The sequence below is a fragment of the Protomyctophum parallelum genome (assembly GCF_964188405.1).
Source record: "Protomyctophum parallelum genome assembly, chromosome: 1".
Lineage (NCBI taxonomy): Eukaryota > Metazoa > Chordata > Actinopteri > Myctophiformes > Myctophidae > Protomyctophum > Protomyctophum parallelum.
Genome location: NC_139697.1, coordinates 62,798,668 through 62,823,782, shown reverse-complemented (window position 1 = coordinate 62,823,782; position 25,115 = coordinate 62,798,668). Strand labels below are relative to the sequence as shown.

Below are 25,115 nucleotides of genomic sequence, written 5' to 3'. Positions count from 1 at the left end.
AAACCCTGAAAAAACCCCGAAAATGGATTCTATTTGATCAGCTGCTATACTGATTACAGAAATCCTCCGTTTTTATTCCCATTCCCCGTTTCAACTTAATCATCACGCTAAAATATGTATCTGAAAACATTATAGGGTAGAAATAAGCCACATAACAGTAAACTGGTAGGCCTACAGCTGGCCAACTATCTGCCTTGTAAATAAACACACTCCATGCGTCCTGCGTATAGCATAGCTACCGTCCCTAGCTACCGTCCTATCGCCTGAAGGGATATGACTCTCTGATTGGTTCAGAAACTTCAGAGCCAGTGGCCTTTATTATGCGTGTCTTAAGTACCATGTCCTATTACTTCACTTAAGACCTGGAGGTGTGACCAATGCCATTTGGCTATTCTGAGTGGCCAAACACCATTGACCACGCTTTCCAGGTCTTAACGCGACTTCACACCTGTATGCTGTGGGTGTTCTGGGCCCTTCAGCGCCACCAGAGGGCTCCAGAGCACTCCACAGCACCTCTCTTCCAGTTACAACCTCCCCACCTGAGCGTCGTCTGCAATCAGCTGATGAGTCTACAAGAGCCAGGCCTGTCTGCAGCTCGGTGCCAGTTCTTCACCAGTCTATGGTTGGTAAGTTAGACGGACAGACTTAGGTCCTCAGTGCTTAGAGTTAGACAGTTAAACGTCACACCGTTACTGTGCCTGTTATTTTCTCTCCTCTGTGAACCTGCCATTGACTCAACCTTCTCTTCTCCTCTCCAGTGTTTCCGGGACCCGAGCTCTGTGGGGCAGCCTACGGATCCCTGCACTCTCTTCACCCCCCGTGTTTGTGAATAAAAATCTGCCCGGGTGGGCTTAATTAACTCTGCTTTGCCTCTCCTTGCTGTGCATTTGGGTCACACCACATTCGAGTCATAACATTATAACCAGTAAGACGCCTTAAGTTAAAGGCGAGAAGCGACCGCAGGGCTGTGACGCTCTACCGGAATAATGTCACTTCATATGTCAGCACTACAAGTGGACAGACGGTGAAATCTCTACCGAAGTCCTGATGTCATACACACACACACACTCGTGCCATACTCTGGCAATCGTTACTCTTGCCTGTAATGCTGCCCTTTTCCTCCTCACATGTGCTTTGAAGAGCCTTGGCTTGTAGGTTTTCATGCTTTAGTTGTATTTTGTGCGAAAGTGCATTGAGAAATGTCCTCAGAAACAGCCTTGTTTCTGTACATACGTTTATCCCCCAAAGTGACAGGAGCGCAACCTTTTCATATCGCGTCTCATTGACTCATATGGATATAAAGAATCAACTGACTGAGAGAAAACACTAATGTTACTGCCGTCAAATTATTCAAAATGTCGCTATAAACAGACGCTATCAGACAATATCGCTGAGACAGTTTATTTATTTTTGGACCACAATGCTACGATACTGGTTCATCGCGACTGTAGGTCACATTTACTATGAAAACCTGCATCTCCCGTCCGTCTGTCCGTCCGTCAGTTAGTCAGTCAACCCACGCCTCAATATATGGTCACGCCTCGTGACATCACACCTCCACATATGGTCACGCCTTATGACACGCCTATGGTCACGCCTCATGACATCACCGTGACATCACGCCTCCATATATGGTCACGCCTCGTGACATCACACCTCCACATATGGTCACGCCTTGTGACATCACACCTCCATATATGGTCACGCTTCGTGACATCACCGTGACATCACGCCTCCATATATGGTCACACCTCGTGATATCACGCCTCCATATATGGTCACGCCTTGTGACACATCACACCACCATATATGGCCATCTCCACATATGAAGATCACGACACTGACCTCATCTAACCCTGGATAACCATACATGGAGAAGACTGGATCATCACCTAGATCTGCATATGGAGCCGGCCAGAAACTATACATCTGACCTCAAACCTCAAACCCTTAGATCTCCATATATGGAGTTGACCTGTTCTGTTCCCCACCCGTCCTTCCTGTTCTGACATTCAAGTCCAGTACAAATTTCATTCCATATGTTGATCTGCCCCCCCCATGCCAGGCAGTCTGCCCTCACCCAGGCGGATGTGTGCATGCGCTTCTCGCCCCTCAGGGCGTCTTACTGGTTATTATTATTATTATTATTATTATTATTATTATATTTTGCTACTGTAGATCGCAATATAATACACTAATACACACTATGAAAATCTACAAAACCTGTCAGTCAGACCGTCCGTCACGCCTCCATATATGGTTGTCAGTGATTCATGCCTCGTTGTCACGGTAGCAGAAAGTTGAACCCAAATGCAGAGCCAAACACAGGAGCAAAATTCAGATATTTATTCACAATATGGTGAATTGCAGATTGTGGAGGGTTCAGGGTTGCATGGCAAACAAACATGGAGGATGAGGAAAGCAGTCCAGGCAGGCAGCAGGCAGACGAGCAGGCAGTAGCATATAGGTGAGCTGGGTTCTGGAGGAGAGGAGAAGAGCTTGAGTTTGCAGGAAACACAGGAGCAAATACTAGGAAATATAACTAGACTATAACTTCACTAGAACATAAACACTGGCTAGAGTCAAGCTATAGTACTACCATGAAAGGTTGAACAATGATCTGACGATGAGTGGAGTGAAGACCAGGGTATAAATACTGTCAGGGCTGAGGAGTTGATGGCCGGCAGGTGTGTCAATTGAGTGCGATGAGGTGACCACAGACAGGTGTGCCAAGGCTGGAAGCTGGGAGGAAAGCCGACGCCCACACACAGCCACAGTATGGCAACACAGAGCCACATACTGTGACACTCGTGACATCACACCACCATATATGGCCGATAGTCCATCACGCCTCGTGACATGCTCCATATATGTCCGTCTCCACATATGAAGATCACGACACTGACCTCATCAAACCCTGGATAGCCATACATGGAGAAGACTGGATCGTCACCTAGATCTGCATATATGGAGTCGGGCCAGCAACTCTACATCTGACCTCAAACCCTTAGATCTCCATATATGGAGCTGACCTGTTCTGACATTCTAGCTGTTGATCCTTCCCCATCCGTCCTTCCTCTTCGATGTCTCCCTTTTGACTCATACCTGTCCATTCAAACTCTAGACGGGCATGCCCCAAAGTTATTAGTGCAGCCACGCCTGTCAGCCGGCGAAAAGTAAAGTTCCCAACAGGCCCGAAACGTCACATTTTTCACCCTGCCTGGCCCGAAAACGTCAATAACAAAAAGTCCATACATAGGCATTCCCAGACCTGTAGTTTCAGTTTCAGTTTCATCCTTTAGGGCGAGGTCGCTTCTCGCCCTTAGGGCGTCTTACTGGGTAGTAATATTAATAATAAGTATTAATTATAATAATACTAATAATACCTTCATTATAATTCATAATAAAAATCACACCTGTGTGAAGTGAGGGGCGCTCTTATCATCATACATCATCTCATTCTCAACCAATGGCACATCTCCCACCCAATCATGCCGGCCAATCACAATTTGCGCCCTCACTTTTGTCTTCAATGTTTGTGTTTGCACAATGTTTGTCTTTATACACAAACACTCAAAGCTGGGCATAGGAGGGGCTGGCGCCCGTCAAAAGTATGTCATGAAAAGAAAACGGAGCCACGGGTGTGAGGTTGCCTTGATTGTTTGTAGGATGTGCCACTGTAGGCAGAAACGGTAACAAACGTACACGTCAGTGATATTCAAGTAGAGGTTTGTGTTGAATAGACACAAAATGAGATGAAAAGTGAATATGGGTCAGTTGCAGTTCTTAGCAGTGACCTCCAGGGGTCAGAATTGCTGGTAAGAAAAGAAGATACAGGGAGGGGCAGCATTCTGAAATGATGGTTCCTCTGGGTTCCAACTAGATGGTGCTCTTTCCTCAGACATTCACACAGAACATGGGATGTCACAGTTGATACTTCCTTGGATGACTTTTTTTGTGTGTAGCCTACAGTATGTGTTACAAACTCAAATGGTTAGTCAACCAAACAAAGGGCATTTATACGGCAGAAAGCTACGCCCTTGGTCAACCTTTTGAACTAGTTTAAAGGAAAATGTGAATTGCCGCACGCATAACCTCCTGTGCATTCATCTTGTTCAGGATTACATTTTTTCTTTAACCTTAGATCTGCCGTGTATTTCCTTACCTGGCTTACTGGCTTATAAGTACCTTGGTGTCCATTATACCTGGCAAGCCTATGTTGACAGCCTATGCTCCAGGCAACAGCACCGCGTGTATGGCTGATCTGACATTTACATGGTGCGGTAATCTGTCGGTACAGTTCAAATCTAGGCTTTTGCCCATTTGCCGTCTGCCAACTCCATTCTATCTAAATCACATACAATGCTCAGAGGATGATGATGAAGCAGTTAATACTGGCTAATTCATCCCATGTCCTTTTGACTATATGAGCTTTCATCTCCTGGCAGACAATGGAGTAACCAAGAGGCGCCGGTGACTAGTGGTGGTTCTAGGTTTTACAGTTCATGTATATATATACACGTATAACTTAGACAGCCTAGGGACATTCTCTTGTCCATTTGCCTTGTTTCTTTTGATTGATTGATCTGTTGGTCTTACAAATCTGAGCTATGCCAATAACATACTGTAGCCCATGTCCTCCTTCAAAAAGTCACTATAGTTGATGGGTTTAAGGCCTGTATTCCCTTCATTATGTTACAGCTAGACTGTGAGACATGTTTCTTGGATGTGACACCATCTAGTCTTCTTGCTGTCTTGTTGTCTTTTTGGTCGTTTCAATATAGTCCCCATGTGTGCTAATTGGTGGCCCCGCCCACCACCAACAAGGCAACCTGCTACTACTCAACTATAGAGTGGTGGGGTTTTCTACTTTTACATTATATTATATATACAGTAATTGTAGGGAGACATTGGCGAATGGCAAACTGGGCCTGGGTCAAACTAATAAGACGCCTCCTACACACCTGTTGTGGATAAAGCTGATAGATGCACAAGGATAAAATCAGCCATCCACACGCACAGGGTACAAGCAGATATACGGGGCAAGGGGCGGCAAGATGGTGCGATCGGCAGGAGTCTCTTCCTGTTTTTTGTTAAAGGGACACTTCACCCTTTTTGTAAAAAGATAATTATGTTAATGACGTTTAGAAGCTTTAGAACACATTCCTGGGGGTCTTTATGTATGTAATATGTGGTTTTAGATATTATAGATTGTAGCAGTGAGCCCAGTGTCTCTGATGTCATGGACACTGGGCTCACTTCCTTCCTGGACTACATGTTGTCTCAGTAGGACAGCCATCCCCCTATCCACAATGAGGAGCAGTGCACCAAAGAATTATGGGAATTGTAGTCCAGGAAGGTAGTGAGACCAGTGTCCATGACATCAGAGACACTGTACTCACTGCTACAATCTAAAATATCTAAAACCACATATTACATACATAAAGACCCCCAGGAAAGTGTTCTAAAGCTTCTAAACGTCATTAACATATACTTTTTTGCAAAAAGGGTGAAGTGTCCCTTTAACAGCTGGTGGATGGAAATGAAACTCCACCCACACTGCAACTTGCACAGTCTTGCAGTGTCGGCAAAGCGTTTCCGTTTTTCTGGCCTACGCTGCAAATTGCAGCGTGGGTGGAGCTTCATTTCCATCCACCAGCTGTTTAAAAACCAGGAAGAGACGCCTGTCGCTCACGGCATCTTGCCGCCCCTTATCGCATATATCTGCTAGTAGTTTGTACCCACACCCAGTCAGAAATAGCCTCTGTCTGGACAGCAGTATGCTCTTACCTGTGCCTTTTCATTTCTGTGTGACTACGACTGATAATCTGGCTTCCAAACAAACTTAAATGAATAATATTATGTTGCAGACTGTGTCCAAATACTCAATAGACAATGCGTCTCAGACGCGTCGTGAGCTTGTAGTGTTTTACATGTTTTGAAAATAATTTTAAAAAGAACAGTTTAGTACAGGGGTGGTTTCCACCTGACAGCGACAATAATGTAAAATGTAGAATTGTATTTGTTATGCAGCGGCACTGAGCCTAAGGAAACATAATCTCTAATGGTAAAATAAATCATATATAGACTCATAAAACCACACCTTGGCATAATTAAGAAAAAGATTTTTATTTGTGATTCATTTTTTTTTTAACAAAACACAATACCAGATTGATGAAATCATAATAATCACTATTATCACCTTTACAATGATAAGCAGGTGTACAAAAAAGTTATTAACAGATCTGCACTGTCATAGTCAACAGATGAGTGCCATTCACACACACCCAGTGACTGAGAAACATTCACTATACACAAGCAGAGAATACATCAACTTTTCCAATGTCATTTTTTTGTCATTTTATTTCATTATTTAATTTTTTTGTTTTAGTTTTTGTATATATTGGCTATTGGGTATGGCATAGATATGGAAGATGAATAAATGGATTGGATTTGGATTCACGATACAGTGGTTCAATTGATCAATATTTAAAAGCTTAACACAAGTGAAATTAATAGATTTTCATAATAATAAAAATCATAAGGGTAGAAATAAAAAATAACAAAGGTATATCATAGCATAACACTACAGCATTATGTAAGGTTAAATTCAATTTCAGCAGGATAGAAAATGTATTTCCAGTTTTTTCATAAATTGTTGTTTGTAAATGGTGTGTGTGTGTGTGTGTGTGTCTGTGCATGCGTGCGTGTGTGTGTGTGTGTGTGTGTGTGTGTGTGTGTGTGTGTGTGTGTGCGTGCGTGTGTGTGTGTATTAGATGTGTACATATTCCAATACTCGTTTCCCAGTGGAAAAACATACCTATGTATATATATTTATATATATATATTTATATATTATCTATATAGTATCTGTTTCCTTTGCTTATAACATGCAAACAGCCACTTGGTGATTCTGACAGCACAGAGTTATGTTCACCTGAAGGGATCACGGTGTGTGTTTTATGGGAAGGATTCAAACCAATAGCAGCACTAAAACCCGCCTCTCTACCCCTACAATGACTGCCTGTACAACAGCCTATACAAAAATAATAAAACAACAAGGTAAGATCTTGTGAAATAGAGCTTTAGTTTTCCATTCTGAAGTCGACTGTCAGACTGTCTCTCTCTACCATACCTGACCCATACAGCACTAACCCAGTCGTTCCTCAAGCTTGAACATTTCATGGACCCCCATAACTCTGGGAGGCCCTCACGGGTCCATTTGGTTCCATTTGTACGCTCAGAGTTACAGACCTCTAAGGGTCCATTTGGAACCCCCTCAAGGAACCCTGAGGTTCCCTGGACCCCACTTTGAGAACCACTGCTCTAACCTAACGAGGGCAGATACACAGTACTGAGTAGTACAGAGTGATCTTTTTCATCTGAAAGTCTACAAATTGAACCAAATGGACCCTTCTATGCAAATTAACACCCATTCAATTGTGAGACATTATTCAACATAACTCCTGTCAAAACGTCTCACAACGTCAACGGTGACCCTGCTCATCTTTATCTTTTTTTTGTTGCTTGCTGATAACTGCTCATTCTCTTTTGGCTAACCTTTTTATTTTTAACGTCCAACATTATTTCAAATCCTCAGACAGAGCTCAAGTTAGATGATGCAAACTCATATTTTGATGTGTATTACTGCAGGAGTGTTGCCAAATGTTTTTCACCAGTGATAGCTCAACAAGGGGGGAAAAAAACAATATATGTGCAGTATCTACACAAAATTCAACCAGAAAACATTTTCCACTTGCTTTTGAACCCATTTGAACTTGCATCATGAACATGCTCATATCCGAACAGTTATGGTTCGTATATTGTAAAGGGGGGGGATTGTCTTGTTGAAATTATTTAGCTGTAGTTTCTGATCCCTGTTGGTAACGGGGCTCTATAAGGATATACTCTGTTGTTCCTTCCAACACTTTGGTCCCAAACAAGATATCTGGCAGGACTGCCATGCACCTTCCTGCACCTTCATGTGCCCCAGAAGATGAACCTTACCCTGCTGATTTTGGTATCTCCTTGACCTTTTTCCTCTAGCACCACCCTTAGCCCAAACGTCGCACACCAGAAACCTCAATATCTAATGGCCGAGCGCAGGGATATAAGGAAGACAATTTTGGCCAAATGCTTCAAACTACTTACTGTAGTTCACATGGGGTATAAGGATCAGCACAGGGGCTGCTAGCAGGACTTTTAGACTCTTTAGTCTTGTTTTTTCTCTATGTTGAAAGAGGAGTTCAGTCAACTTCAACTCCTGCTGTTACCTGGTTTGTTACTTCATAGCCCTGTTTCTTCTTTCCCTTCACCACCTTCTCTCATATTTCTTAACGGTACAGTCTATACTCGGTCCTCTTTATTGCTGACCTCTCAGAGGTCCTGTAAGGCGACATTTCAATATCAAAACGGTAATGGTAGAGATGACACTGATCTGCCATCAACAGCTAGGACTTTGAATGGTCACTTTAAGCACTGATACTGAAGATGCAATGTGTTCACTTGGGTGTGTGTGTGTGTGTGTGTTGTGTGTGTGTGTGTGTGTGTGTGTGTGTGTGTGTGTGTGTGTGTGTGTGTGTGTGTGTGTGTGTGTGTGTGTGTGTGCGTGCACAACATGTACAGTATAAATGTGAAATCACACCCTTAACATGTTTCACTTGAACAAATCACCAGAAGATAGTTAAGATGTCTTCCAACCATGTTGATTAGAAGAAACGGGAGCAGAGGGGTTAAGGTAAGGTTAAGGGGGGACAGGCAGCGGGCAAGCAAATCCTACAAGCACTTAAGCAGGTGAGGCAGTGGGGTGGGGCTTTTAAGAACAACTATTTAACATTCAGAGACAGAAGCAGAAGGATCAGACTTGAACAGAAACGAAGCAACACGCAACTTTCCTGTGTCCCAGCCATATATTACACTCCTACTGAAAGGATGGCAATGTTATAGGCCTCAGTCTTGGCAGCTAGGTTAGATGTGTGTGTGTGTGTGTGTGTGTGTGTGTGTGTGTGTGTGTGTGTGTGTGTGTGTGTGTGTGTGTGTGTGTGTGTGTGTGTGTGTGTGTGTGAACGCACGCACGCACACACGTGCGTGCGCGTGCGTTTGTTTCTTCGGTGTGAGAGAGATTAAGGAAGAGAGGGAGATAAAGACAGGTAGCGTTTTGTGTTCTGGAGGACTCTGTGTGTTCTGATACACTGTAGTGTTTTCTGATACACTGTAGTGTGTTCTGATACACTGTAGTTCTATGGCCCCAAAGACCTGTGCCATATTCTATGAGAGAAGGCAAGGTCAGGGGGCTGGTTGAATCAGCTGCCCTAAGGTTCCTTAATTACAATGCAAGTATAGTGACTTTCAACGTCCTGATTTCAGCGTTACCCAAATACAAGCAGCGGCACCACGAAAAAGTTTGGAAAACGTAAAGCTGCATTGTGCAACACGTTTTGATATCTCAAGCCATGACAACATACTGTATGTCTGCGCTGTATGAATGTTTAGGTGCCGCAAGGAAGGGGGAGAGCTGGCTTTGAATCACAGCATCCTGCTGTGGTACTTCCACTTGCTTATCAGTGTTGTGTCACAGAATGCAGCTTTAAACCTAAGTAACAATTAAATATTCAAGCAAGCTCTAAAGCAGGTGCAAATGATATAAAGTCACAGAATTGCACTAACAGTAAAGCATGTCTTTTTTTCTTCTGCACACAGCATAGTTTTTTCAGTAAGTCCATACCATTTTATAACTCAATCCTCATACAAAGTTCATTTACAAGTCTAAAATTTGAATTGTTGCCAGCCTATTTTTGTAATTATGTTCCATCAAAAATAGTTAGGAACTGATGGTAAAAACCCAATATAGTAACTTACTAATCGCAAACTCAAGTAATTTCTAAGGGCTTTAAGCCCTAACTTAGGAACAAACTTGTGCATAGCTGGTGCAACCTGGTCCAGATCCTCTCCGCACTGTGCTATTTTTCACTGGGAGCAGAGATCTTTGTAAGTGGTCAACTACATGCCCCATGTAGAATGTACCACATTCTCTATAGTAATGCTAATCTCAATGGACTGTACATACATCGTCAGGTGCCCCGCTACTTTTTTATTTTTGTTATTTTGTACAAAAAGTCACATTTCTCAATTATTAAAAGGCTTCCATGTTACTTGTGGAATGAAAGCCTCAGTTTCCGTTTTTAGGATTGCTATCCTCTTCACCTCTATTGGTGAGTGGAGTGAGGGGTTGGGTGCGTGTGCGTGGGGGGGCTGGGGGGGCTAAGCTGATACTGTTCGGATACAAATACTGTTCCTTTTCAGGGGTGTTTTTTTTTCAGGAAGGGGTGGGGTAGAAGGTAATTGCCACAGAAAGGCTATATATATTCTATCCCAATACAATCCTTCCTGTTTGTTTGATTTGATCCTGCATTTCCTTCTATAGAAGATATCTGGCTGCTAAGAACAATTTCTCTACCCAGAGCCTTGGGCTTCAGGTCATAGGCCTAAACAGGCCAAGAAAAGCAAAGAGGTGTTTGTTTGGCATATTCAGAATGATAGTGTAGTGAAGCCAAACGTCTTCTAATGGGGGCATGGCCACTTTACAGTGTCTATGCAAATACGCCCCAAGGAGGATTCCTTGTTTCTAAAAATATGCATTTGGCGATTTTTTTCATTCTCAGGCTCAGTAATTTGGACAGTAGTTTGTTGCTAGCTCTCTTTTTATCATCACCCCGTCTCCTCTACTCTTCCTCATCCTCCTTTCCTTTCTCTTTCTTCTCCTTTTTCTCTTTCTTCTTCTTCTTCTTCTTCTTGGCGTCGTCCTTAGACTTGCCGAAGCTTATGAATTCACCTTTGTCGTCCGCGGCGCCCGGCTCATGTCGGATAGAGATGATGGCCGGGGAGCCGGGGATGATGAAGGCCTCGGGCGGGATCTCTCCGGCCTGTCTCAGTGCCTGAGGTGGACCATAGGCCGCCCTGGCTCCATACTGGAATTGCCAGCTGTTACAGTTGATCCCTGCGCCCACTGGAGGTGACAGCTCCCCCCCGCCCTCTCCATCTTATTCGGGTCATATGTGGGAGCAAAAAGAAGAAAATGTAATGTTACTCATTTAACTGTAACTGTATATCTTCACATTCCCAGTAGTTCCTTATCCCATTCTGACCTGAGATCAGATTCATACGAGGTTTCCACTGGACACACACTGGTCTGATCAACCCATTCTGACCTGAGATCAGATTCTAGAAATGTCAGTCGCTCTTCGATTTTTCAAAAATAGCAGACCTACAAGCTCGTATCGCGCCACTCGGTGGCGCGATATGAGCTTGTAGATCTGCTATTTTTAAATAGCTAAAGCATAACATGATGCTGACACCAAAATGGGTGCCCGGTCAGAATGGGTTAAGTGGTTAATGTCAGCTTAGGTTCTAACCTCGATTGGCCCTTGTACTGTATTATAAGGGTCAGTCAAGGTTGGAAGAACCATTGGCAGAGCAGTGTCATTGGGATCAATCCAATGCAATCCACTTTATTTATATAGCACATTTCACAACTCAAGGTTTACAAAGTGCCGTATATACAGAAGGTTAAAAAAGCTGAATACACTGTAATGCTGCAACACAACCAACAGCGAGATCATACAGTAAAAAGAACACATAACAACAAAGCCAAAGAAAAAACACACAGTGGGAACATTGGGGACAGTGTTATGGAGAGCAAATCATTTCCAGACAGTAATGCTATTGAAGGTAACACTAGAGGGAATCTGACCTTTTTAGGTTTGTTTTTTTTACACCGCAAAATGACTGTGTGTATCTATTTGTTGGAATGATTGCAAGTAATTCTACCCTCGCAGGACAGTGCTGGGGATCTCGGGACATAGAGAGTCTTTAAAGTGACTGTATACCAAGGCAAAGCTTCAGACACTAAAATATGATACAAAGCTTTTATGACAAGCTTTTATGTGACATTTCATGAAAACATGATATAATAGAAGCGACAGACTGAAAAAGAATGAGATGATCGTAGATGGATAGAGAGAGTCAAGATGAGATGAGAGATGTATGGAGAGAAACAGAAAGGGGTGGGCAGACGTGGTCGCTCTCAGGCCCACCACACCAGTTCCCTCTGCATTGACCTACTTTCTGTCTGTACTTTATTTAGATCAAACACAGGCCCTTGAAAAGGGATTCTTCCCATTTGTAGGCTAATTATGATTATGATATAGCTGGAGTGCTGAAATGAATTCTCACGTCCCAATGGGAAGTAGACTATTCAAAAAATACATGCAGACCATACCGTGTCTGACAGATCCTTTAATTGAACATGGATAGTGTGAACAAATTGTCCAATGTGCGTGCGTGTGTGCGTGCTTGCGTGTTTGCGTGCGTGCGTTATTAAATGAAAAGTCGGCCTGCTGTACAGTACGAGTAGTAGTGTAGGCTGCCAAACAACTGGTCAACAAGTCATTGCATTTAAACCATGTGTGACTGTGACTCTACATGCAGACCATACCGTGTCTGACAGATCCTTTAATTGAACATGGATAGTGTGAACAAATTGTCCACTGGGTGCGTGCGTGCGTGTGTGCGTGCGTGCGTGCGTGCGTGTGTGCGTGCGTGCGTGCGTGCATGCGTGCGTTCGTTCGTTAAACTCTAGTGGTCAGATAGTGCTGATAAGCATGCAGAGAAGACAATGTTGAATGCAAAGTGTCTTGTCGCTTAGAGAAAGTCAATTTGTGATTTATGATGTGTAGGTCTATGTTTGAGTCTATGGACCAGCTCACATAATGTGATCAGTGTCATTTCCCCCCCCTTAAACAATGTATATAATATGGGCAGTAAATGTAAAGCAGGTGTCTGTACTGTACACAGTTACAGAGTTTAATCATGCAAGTGATGCAACTACATGGGAAGTAAGACTGAACAGAGAAACATGCACCCCGGTATGCATGCAGTTTGTCAATACATTAAATCCTACATTACATTTTGTATTACCAAATTCTGTGACCAAGTTTAAAATGTCAAGCATCCATCATTGCAATATCATATCACATTTCCATCTTTCGTTTAACCCATTAGATTATTTTGCAGCAATGTATATTCGTATTAATGCCTGTGTATCGTTTAAAGGGAGGGGGGGGATGTAATGATCAAAGTGCTGCAGCTATAACATGCTCTGCTTGCCCAGTGTCATTGTGTCTGCTAATATGGAGGATTATATGTAGCACTGGTTATGCTTGATCATACTGTAGCTCATGTCTCACTGCAAGCATCCCTTTGAAATGGCTGATGGATTAATCATTGGTAAGCAGGTCAATATAGCCCCCTCCCTCCCTGTAACACCTAATTTCTAATGTCCTACATTCTGAGTGCTCCAATGTGTGTGAGACTTGTCCATTGTTACGTTTCCATCTTAGCGTGCAGTGTCAAACGCCGTACAGCTGAGCACATGTCACATTGTATTACAGGATTTCACTCACATAAGAGGTATAACTCCAAATCAATCCGTGTATGCATTGTTTCCGGGCATGTACTGCATGACCCCCCTCTTTTCCTCTTAACACCTGTCGTACAACCCTTCCCCCGTCCCCCCCCCCCCCCTTCTCTGTCTCTAAATCTTCAATTCAGAGATATGACTGGTTGCCATGGGAACTGCCTTCGCCCACTCCCTGCTGAAGGAGGGTGCGGTTGCTGCAGCAATCCCTCAGTTAGACAGTGTTGCCTAGCGACCGGTCACATGGCGTTCCCTAGCAACAACACTACTGCAGGAACCTGCCAATCCTCTTTACCTTTCTCTCTCTCTCTCTCTCTCCATCCCCCCATACCTCCCTCTCTCTCTCTCTCTCGCGCGCCTGCATTTCTCCTGCGCTCATCTTCCTTTCCCAAATTGCTTTGAATGTGATAGCTTCTCTCAATCCTCATTATATAACTCCATTATTATCCTTTAATCACCCCTCACCTTCCACAGTGCCACAAGTCTCATGCAATAAAATCCATGTACGAAATGACAGTCTTCCTTTTGAAAATGCACTCCAGTATAACACACAACTTCATTGCCATCACGAAACATTAATGGAAATGTAGCACTGCTGCATAATAATCAACCTGGCTGCAACACAGAGCCACTCCTCTTCTGTTACACAAGGCTCCCTTCTAAAATGAAGCCTCAATGCTAAACCTTCAGTACACTGCATTATCTCCTACCTTTACTAGTCCCTTTACAAGTCAAGAGACAAACTTTTCCACTCTCTTTCCATTCACCCTCTTTTTCCCACAGAGAGAAGCTTTCCCATATAGATTCAATCAGACTCCTTCTCACTGGCTGACTGACTGACTGACTGACTGACTGACTGACTGACTGACTGACTGACTGACTGACTGACTGACTGACTGACTGGGTGACTGTGCTGTCCTCCACAATAGTCCCTCATACCCACGTTCTAATTCCAGATGGTGGACAGAAAATCAATGTGAGCACATCCTAGGCAAGCAGTAAAGCCTTCTCACTGGAGCACAGCAACACAACTCACCCCACTGTCCACCCATTGGCTCAAAGTCTCGCCTCACTACCTTTCTACGTTCAATTTAAATAGTATCTATACATTCACTTAATTATTATCTTGAACGTATCACTGCTGTAAATATTGTTCTTCCTTTGTTTTTTTTACATGGCTGATTATTTCAATCTGTGCCACTTCGTCTTATGGCTGACATCTTTTTTGGGTGAATGTCTGTGTAATTGTTTATCATGGTCTCTCCACTACCACCCCCAGGCCTGTCTCTGGTGTCTCAGCTGGCACCGTCCCCGTGGTTCCTGCGTGATAGGCTTGCTCTCACCTGCAGCACTGGAAACAGTGGGCCAGTTTTGAACCAGCATTCCCTGGGCTCCCTGCATGGCTCCCTGCATGGCTCCCTGCATAGCGCCCTGCATCATGGAGGAGGCATCTTCCATGTGGACAGAGCTGGAACACAAAAACACACATTCCCAGACGTGCATTAGAAACAGCCAAGCATCTGTTGCACCACTGCATTGTGCCGTTGTGCAACTGCGATGTATTGGCTGCTGGCGAGTCAAGGACAAAATTCTGATCAGATGCCAAAGCAGTTACACAACTTTACTTTACTCAAGTATCATTTCTGAGCACAGATGGGGGAAAGAACCACAGCTATCATAGCATTAACAAGGTATTGTCAACAAGGTATTAGTGAAATGTACAAGCAGGCCCTTACTAAACATCAGATAATAACATATACATCATTATGACCAGATAGTTCCTACAGTATAATGTAAATGTTTATCTCCATTTTGAAAAGCAAAACAGAACAGTGAACAGTATACAATCGAGGAAAAACAGATTTGTCCACACATTGAAAATGAAGATACTGTAGGGCTTATATAGCTGTAGCTACCCTAGCCTTGGCCTCTGCAATGCAGCACTATATAATATATGTTCGTATGCTGTCCGTGTGAGAATACCTGTCTCTGTAAATCTTCCATTTTTCTTTCTGTCTTTTTGAGGTGATAGATTTGACATAACATTCAAAATGGTCAAATGCACTCTAAGCGGCGTTAAGTCAGGGAATTAAGTAGCAAACAGTTAAATGAGAAGGGATACGTAGCATATAGTTAAGTAGTATAAGATCACTTAACTTAGAGAGTTAAGGTTAGAGAATATAATACAGAGGCATACAGTAGTAATCACCACCCCAGCCTGGGTGCGGCAAGTTTAGAAATAGGACGTCTACCCTGGCTGTCTAAATGAGGAATGGGGCTCAGTAATGAAGGTCTTGTATCTACACTACTACACTACTTGTGCTTGCTTAACGAGGCGTCACACCAAGCACAATAACTAAGTGTAATTATGTTAACACTAACATCCACACTGATGTTGTTGTTGTTATACAGTATAGTTGTGGTGTCGACGATGACATCCAGAACCATTTCTAAAACAATAGTGATAGTTATAGCTATCATGCTTGGAGTGTAAGATGTTGGAGGGTTGTTATTTGACTGTGTGCAGTGTGGGACATTATGTGGAGGTGAAGACTGCAGAGGATGCAGAGGAGCTATCATTTTTAAAAGCTATTGGTCAATCGCAATTCAACCTATTGATCATTTAATTTATCATACAATGATTATAGTATGACATGATGATACACATAATGTACTATCACTCCACAGTCCACATCAGGGCTATAACGGCAATGAAGGAAGGCTTTTATTGTACATGTATTTACTATTAGTCCAGAGTACAGGAACGAGAGGGCAGAGAGTACAGAGATGTGTGAGACAAGACAAGAGTGCGATTGGATTGGAACTCGGCTGCTCACGGCTCCGTGCACTAACTGGATGCTGCACCTACCCCAGGCCAGGAAGCTTTCAATTGCCCTGCTCATTTCTGTAGACTTATTGTCATAACTGTTTTTTGAGCAGTTAGACTAGAGAGTAAGAGTAAGAATTTTTGAGGGGCGCTACTAGGTCCAGCTTTGAGGGTCTGTGTAAACACAAACGTTGAAGACAAAAGTGTGTAAACACAAAATGTTGAAGACAAAAATGTGTAAACACAAACATTGAAAACAAAAGTGAGGACGCAAATTGTGATTGGCCGGAATTACATTTGTGATGGTTTGATTGGATGCGCATGGAATGTGATGTATGATGATAAGAGGGCCCCTCACTTCACACGGGTGTGATTTTTATTTTATTATACCAAGTAATTACTGAGTTGGATGGAATAATATGGAACTGTTCTCACACTGTAACAATTCATTTAAAAGAACTGCACACAACATTTCTGATAATAACCAGAGTTAGTATTTTGTTGTGGTCCATGCCTAATTAATTATACATAGTATTGATCACTGAAAGAAAAAAAGAAAATGGAAGGGGCTGTATGGAAGAGTAATGTGAGACGTAAATGAATACAACAATCAATAAAAACTTAAATTTAAAATATAATACTAAGAACTCATTCGTGATTATGGTATGAAAATGTAATGAAATACTCTTATTCTGACCAAAAAAACTAACAAGCAAACATCCCTATTTTGGGCATATCATCATAGCTGAAAAATGTTCAAACACTTTTCCTAAAATAGCAGATCTAGTAGAAGCTGTCAGTTATTTTGGCCTTGCAACGTCGTCACAGGACAAAGTATATAAATCGTATAAGTGTTTTATCAACAAATCTACTATAGGGGGGTAACAAATGTCATCTGCAGTCTGCAAGGATTTGGAGAGGTAGTAGTGCAATGTATACTGTGTGCGTGCATGTGTGTGCATACGATGATCTGAGAAAGGTCATAGTCGGCTCATTTGTCCTTCATGCTTCTTGTACCGGGGGGGGGGGGGGGGGGGGGGGACAGGACATGCAGAATGTTGATGACCTATATAATATCACACTGCAGAGCAACAGGAATTGGAACCCATTGATACTCCAATAGAGACTGGTTAGCTGTGACTGACAGTGGCAATTGCTCATCTGTGATCTTACATTGTGTCTAAAGATACATGTGTGTGTTTGTGGAGTGAAGCTACTGCATGCGTGAGCAGTTCTGCTGTGTCATGGTCTAAAGATGATCTATTGTCTCAGAAAGGGCTCAAAGTCCTCATCCTTGATCAATATAATGGCACTCTGGATGTGCTGTAGTGTGGCTTTGCATAATTTTCTTTTCTTGTTGTCAAAGACCCAAAGTCACAAAAAAGTTAAAGGTTAGGGGGAGGGGGGAGAAACGAAAATAGGGGGTAAAGTGCTTACCCCTGCATCCCCTGCATCCCTGCCCTCAAAGATGCGGAGTATCTCCAGTCAGCATTGGGGGCTTTGGGCTGAGAGAGAGGGAGAGAGAGAGAGGGAAGGATTAGTTTGATCTCATACAAAGTGAAGCCAGGCTAGGCTGAGGTCTCATCAATAAATCATTCCACACATCCCAGCCCGGGATCTGATATAAGCACTGCAGTTGGCCAGCCGCAAGCACACAGACACACATGCATGCATGCACGCGCACGCACGCACATACTGTACGCACACACGCACACGTAAGTGGAGAGATTACAACCACTTGAAACCTAGCATCCCTATTCTGAGCAAGAATACCAAATCTACAAGTTCACAATGCATCGTAATCAGATATGTTCAGCAAAGACATGATGGTGTTTTGGGGGAGTAATGAGCGGACCAAGTACAGAGCCGACCCTGGCCATTTAAGTATTAGTTTACTATGGGTTTTAGTGGTTAAAAGGGTCAGGACTTTGAAAGCTATATTGATGGATCCACAGACACCCAATCTTGCTTTCCTGTTTCTCTGTAAACGTGAGAGTAGATGTGCCTCAGTGGGGCTTTTAAAAATACTATATTATTCAAAATCAAAAGTAGGTTACATGCTTTAAAAAGTAATACAAAATTACTAAGTAAAAATTAAACATTCCCCAGAACTTTTCCTAAAACATCAACAATTGTGAAAATCTACAATCTCACACACTGGTTGTGAGATTGTAGGGCTTTAGTGGTTAACTCATTAATGTACAGATACAGTGTACAGTAGATATGTACCTCTATACACCACAAATGTATACTCAAGTACTGTACGCCGGTATAAGTAAATGTATTGTTATACAGCCTTGTGAGTGTGTTAAAGGAGAGTAAATCTGCCTGCTCTTCATGGGGATGGGTTGAGTGCTATGGGCAAGGAACACCCAACAGCACCCTGGTAAATTATTGCTCCAATGAGTGGAAGCCCTCTGTCATCACCAAGGCAACCACATCCTCCACCTCTGTATTAGCGGGGTGAATGAAGCATGTGCTGTCTCAGATCAGTCATGAATGAATTAATTATTCTAATGTTCGAACATCTGACACCACAATTGACATGGACTATTAGATGCTGCTAACTGTATGTACTGTTGGTTATTACTAAATAGGTCAATGTAACCATGTATGTTATCTTTTATATTGCAATTTGATGTGTTCGTCTGTATCTTACATGTAGATTTTTCTTTATTTTTGTGCATGGTCAGACAAACTGAAATCTGACAGCAATGGAAGGAAGTAACATTTATATGTGTGCTGTTCCCAATGTCAGACAAATGTGTCTGATATATCGGATTTAGGAAATTCTCTGGTCAATTGTTTCTTATCAAGTAGTGCTTAATTCTGCTGCTGTTTGCTACTTTTAAGTAATTTTCAGTATTTCAGAGGTATTCATTAATAGTAATTGTTTACCATTGGTTATTGCTAACATGTGGTATTCATATGTGGTATTCATATACTGTACTGGACACAGACACAGCCAATGTTTCTGAGAAAGAAAGAATAGTAATTCAACAGCTGCGTCCCAGTGCTCAATTTAGAAGAGGAGTATTTTCTGCAGGGAGACCTATGAGTAAATCAAATTCATGGGCATGGGAAACAGATGCTAGAGGTTCATTTCATTTTCATGGGCACTCTTGGCCAATAATTCTATTAGTGTGTTACTAATGACTAAAAACGTCTGGGTTTCAGAGTCTACTAATGACTTATGCCCTCGTATGTTTGTTAATGACTCATCTAGATGTAGACTGCTGATCTTATCGTGCCAATGACCTGACACTGAACAAAATATTTCAATCTTGAAACCTTCAACAGACGGAGATTACATTTACAAAGACATGTTGCAGACGTTGTCTACTCGGGTTCAAGTAGAGTTCAAATTTCTCTGTGCTTGTATGCAATACCGACAAACAAAATTAATTTTATTTGTGCTCTTTTTTTGTTTAAAACCATGATCTGGGAGTGTAAAAAAAAAACAATTCCTTTTTACACTGTCTAGAAACCTTTGCTGTGTACTGTACACAGACTTTTGCTGTGTACTGTAGTTATTCCAAATTAAGATAATTTACAGATATTCACTTAAGTTCCATTATCTTGTGTGATTCATCATTCAGCTTACATTTCAGGGAAAATATTAAATGAAAACCCACAGTGACAAATAACTCCAGGACCAAAGTTTATTAGTTGAGTATTCTTTAAAATGCCATTCTACCGTCAATACATTCTGATCAATTTGCAGCTCACGTGCATAGACCATAATATCATTTTCATGTTATTTATTTTGTATTGATTTTATTTGCATTTGTTTGTATTTTCTTAAGTGGGAAAATCATTGTCCAACATTGGTACTAATTAATGTAATTATTATAATAAGATTTTTCAAATCAATCCACATTTTGAAATGCATTTAACCCTAGAACACTAGACACGGGTGATTTTCACCCGGACAATTATATATTGGTAATTTTCATAATGTTGCTGATGTCTGAGGTGGGTATAGGTCTTTTACTACCTTCATGATGCTCAGTGACATCATGGAAGTTAGGTTTGTTTACAGGCAGGTGTTTAGTGATAGAGTGATGGTGTGACAACAATGAACTGTGTCAAAAGATAACCATACAGTTACAGTTAACACAAGCCAACATCTGAGTCCTACAAAACTGGTACACAAGCTTATATTATTAGAGCAGGCAACCCAGACCTCTAGTTGTTGTAAGCATGAGTTCACGCCAATTAAACAGACAAAATCCTACAAACAGTGAAATCCCATGGATGCACATTGCACAGCCCAGTTAACTAAAGCGCACATGAACTGAATATGGTATGTCCCTCCTTAAAAGTACTGCAATAATCTGCAGATTAGTTGACTGCGACCTCAAACCTCTGGTTCTGTGAAAGACACATCTGCCAGATATGATATTATGACAAAATGAAAAAGAGAAACCAGAATGTTTCTATCCAAAACCAAGCTGTTCTAATTCCAACTTGACATGCAGTTAATGTCCTGTCAAGCTTAACCACCAAAACCTACTTGAATGACCCGACCAGGGCCTATCCTAGACCCACTCCCCTTTTCCCTATACACAAATCTCTTTGAAGAAAATTGCTGACATAGGCCTACAAACTCGCAATGTGCCATTCTGCAATGCGTTGAATGCGAACTTGTATGCTATTTTCACCCCTTTACATGCTCAGAATAGGTTCAGGTTCATGTGGTGAACCAATCCGAGGTACAGAATTATTTCCAGGTATGAATTTGTACAACTGTATAAATAATTAATCTAAAGCAGTGCATTGCTGAGAAAGTGTACTAATAGAGGCTATGCGTGTGACATCATCATCATACCCGGAAGTTATGCGGGAACGCCTACTGAGTGGCAAAGAAACTACTTTCTGGCCTTGACAGCCCATACTGTACATCCAAACAGAAAAGTCCTATCTGATTGCATTATATCATGTTAAACTCACTTTGCCACTCGATTTGCCACTCGATTGGCCACAGACTTTATGCATGCGCATACCCTCTATACTCCACACAACAAACTCACATGCAGCTCATACTGGTACTACTGGTAGTACGTCAAACTGGTGAGAACTGAGAACAAAGTGAGATGAGGTCAAATCCATTTTGCATAGAGTAAGCAAGCGGAGCTGTCCTTAGAGTAGATGTGATGACAACATCAAACTGAAACATAAATCCCTGAACCAGCAGAAATAAAGCAGGCCTCCTGAAACACATCAGTACTGACACTAATGCAGTGTGAGTGCTCAGCTGGGTGGGGGGGTGCACAGAACAAAGAGAATAAGGGCCCAAAATCATTCACTTCAGCAGTTAATAGGAATGGTTAATAACCTGACATATTCTCATTGTCTTGACGTATTGTGGACATAATTACTGACAGCTAATAATGGCACTATGAAAAATCAAAGCTGGACATATAGGAGGGGCTAGCGGCCCTCGAAAAATATGCTTCTGTGTAACAGGCTTACTGACATAATCAATGTGGTGATTTGTGACTTAGAATGGCTAAAATGGTTGTGTGTTATTGTTACTGTGTTATCAGTCAGTGACACCAAGCAAGGGGGGCAGAAAAAACATGGGGAAAAAAGTATTACACACCTCTGGACAGATCTGCAGTGATGCATCAGGCATACTCAGCCGGCGTACAAATCCACTTCCGCTGGTGAAGAAACGCTCCGCTCCCCCACCACTGCCCCAGGTGCCGCTGATGGGACGCCCAGTGTTGTAGAACATGAAAGTGTCACTGCCAGAGGTGGCTGTCAGGCAGGTCTTGTAGCAGTAAGTCTTGGTCAAAGAGCCATTGCCGCGCACCTCAATGTAGTGAGGCTCTACTTTCAGGTCCCTCCGCAGCACCACATTGTTGTTGGGTTGCCCCCCGCCGCCGGGGCCTCCGGCGCCACTTACGCTGACGTTCCCGCCATCCAGGGGCGGTTTCTGTGACCTGCAGCAGGACGAGCAGGAGCCCGGTTGGGAGCAGTAGGCATGACAGCGCACGATGGCCAACACCACCACGGTGACCAGGAACACGAAGGTGGTCGCACTCAAGGCCACGATCAGGTACAGGGTGACGTTGGAGAAAACCGACGAGCTGTGAGGTCGGATAATCCTCTTGGGGTCAGGGATGACCTTAGGCGGCACCTCCATGACGGCGACGTTGATGGTGGCGGTGGACGAGAGAGCAGGCTGGCCATGGTCTCTCACCAGCACGGTCAGGCTGAAGGAGGTGGAGTTGTCCTCGAGCACGCGGCGCGTGGTGCGGACCTCTCCGGTGTGCTCGTGCACCTTGAACAGGTCCATGTCCGTGGCCTGCTCCAGAATGTAGTCCAGCCAGGCGTTGGGGCCCGCGTCGGCATCGTACGCCACCACCTTGATCACCAAGGCACCGGGTTCTGCGTTCTTCACCACCGTCTCGATGGAGCGCGTTCCGTTGGCTTTGGGGTTGACTATCACCGGAGCGTGGTCGTTCTGATCCATGATGTAGATGTAGACGGTGGCGACCCGGCTGAGCGGGGGGATGCCTCCGTCTTGAGCTTTGACCTGGAAGTGAAACTCCCTGAGTGACTCGTAATCGAAGGCTCGCAGGGCGTATGCCTCGCCCGTGTCAGCCTTCACAGACACATAGGAGGTGACAGGGATGCCGTGATTGTTGTCGTTGAGCACAGTGTAGGTGATGCGCGCGTTCTCGCTGATGTCTGCGTCCTGCGCTTTCACAGTGCACAGGGAGGCCCCGGGGGCGTTGTTCTCGGTCACGTAGACAGTGTACGACGTCTGCTCGAAGCGCGGCGGGTTATCGTTCACGTCTGCCACGTCCACCTGTATGGTCTTCTTAGAGGAGAGGGGTGGGTTTCCACCATCAGTGGCGCTGAGGGTGACATTGTAGGCAGCAGTGGTCTCGCGGTCAAGGAACGCTGAGGTAACGAGAGTGTAGTAATTTCTGAACGACTTGATTCTGAAGGGAAGGCCCGCGGGGATCTCCAGGCTCACCTGTTTGTTGGCCCCTGAGTCCCTGTCAGTGACACTAATCAGAGCCACGACTGTATCAGCACGAGCGTCTTCCCTCACTGGGCTGGACAGCGATGACAACACTATTTCGGGAACATTGTCATTCACGTCCACCACCTCCACCACCACCTTACAGTGGGCGGCCACAGCCCCTGGGCCCTTGTCCATTGCCTGGATGTACATTTCATAGGAGTTTGTCTCTTCATAGTCAACATTGCTCCGTACTCTAATCTCCCCAGTGTTGGTGTCCATTAAGAACATCTGCCTTACTCTCTCTGGCGTGTAGCTGCTGAAGGAATAATAAACTTCCCCGTTGGTGCCCTGGTCCAGGTCCGATGCGTTCAGTTTAATCACAAGCGTGTCATTTGGTGAGTTTTCTAACAGTTTCACTTTGTACACGGAGCTATCAAACAAGGGCACGTTGTCATTGGAGTCCAGGACACGCACGTTGACTCTGGCCGAGCCCGTTTTTTCTGGCGTCCCACCATCCTCAGCACTTAGAATTAATTGGTGGTAAGGCGTCTGCTCGCGATCAAGGGGCCTTTTGAGCACCAGCTCAATGTGTTTTGCATTCATGGAGGGTTTGTTAGAAACCAGAGCGAAGTGATCGTTGGGGCTAAGTCGATAAACGCGTACTGCGTTGGACCCCATGTCTGGATCCTGGGCATTTTCAATGGGGTAACGAGTTCCCGGTAAAGCCGATTCTGAGATTTCCAGTTGATACTCGTCACTGGGGAACTGCGGCGCATTGTCATTGACGTCCAGAATCTCCACCTCAACATGGTGCACCTCGGACGGGTTTTCAAGAAGCACCTCAAAATGTAGGACGCAGGTGCCGCTGATGTCACACAGTGTCTCTCTGTCGATCCTTTCATTAACAAACAATCTCCCGTTTTTGGGACTGACATTCACATATCGTTTACCGCTGCTGGAGGTTACCTTGATTTTTCGGGTTCCAAGCTTTCGAATATCCAGTCCCAGGTCCTGCACGAGATCGCCGACCAGTGCTCCATTTTCTAATTCTTCCGGAATTGTGTATTTTAACTGTCCAAACGAAAGGCCACAACATAAGAAAAATAGAACAAAATAAAAAGGCACGTGATTTCCTATACAGTTACATGATATCCCGGCAAAAGCCATTGCAAGCTCATTGAATCCGCAGACGGATTAAACACACTTTCCGTCTTTTTAGCTCGCAATATCTCTCATCCCACCACCGCATTAAAGTGGGCTAATTAGTTTCCCGTTGGGTGGAGCAGGAGTGGCACATCATGCATCCCGTTGACCGTCGGAGGTGAACCCAGAGTCTCCAGCGCACCCATAGTTTCTTTGTCCGTGCTAGCTGCCTTTTCTGTCTGCTTTGCGCGCGGCTGACGGGTGTGTTTCCACTCGAGCTGCGTCTCCCACCCTGGCGCGCACACACAGTCTCCTACACTGGCGCAGCCAGAAGCTCCCCTCCCCTCCCCACCCGTCTCTCTCCTCTCCTCTCCTCTCCTCCATTACACACCCCAGACATTGAATGGCGAAACAACCAAAACGCTCTCATTTATTATTATTATTATTATTATTATTATTATTAGGCCTATTATATTATTATGATTAGGCATATTAGTATTATTATTAGGCCTATTGTTGTTATTATTTTGTCATTTATACACTCGTGGGACCCCGAATGACTAATCAGTGTAATGGACACTGCATGGTGTATAGGACAGGTAGCCTAGCTATAATTATCAAACGTTGACTATAGCCATAATTGCTTTGTCTGTCTCTATACCAGTTGAAGAATACTGCTCTCTTGGTGT

General features: G+C 43.6%; 1 protein-coding gene across 1 annotated transcript; it reads right to left on the bottom strand.

Annotated features, from left to right (window-relative positions):
* Positions 1 to 8,585: 8,585 nt before the first annotated feature.
* Positions 8,586 to 24,637, bottom strand: LOC310857869 (protocadherin alpha-C2-like). Its single transcript, XM_083763830.1, has 4 exons — positions 21,907 to 24,637; positions 17,739 to 17,806; positions 14,818 to 14,942; positions 8,586 to 11,038 (listed from the first exon to the last, which is right to left on the bottom strand). Exons 1-4 carry the CDS (start codon positions 24,448 to 24,450, stop codon positions 10,722 to 10,724), a joined length of 3,054 nt encoding a protein of 1,017 aa, XP_083619956.1. The 5' UTR covers positions 24,451 to 24,637; the 3' UTR covers positions 8,586 to 10,721.
* Positions 24,638 to 25,115: the final 478 nt, after the last annotated feature.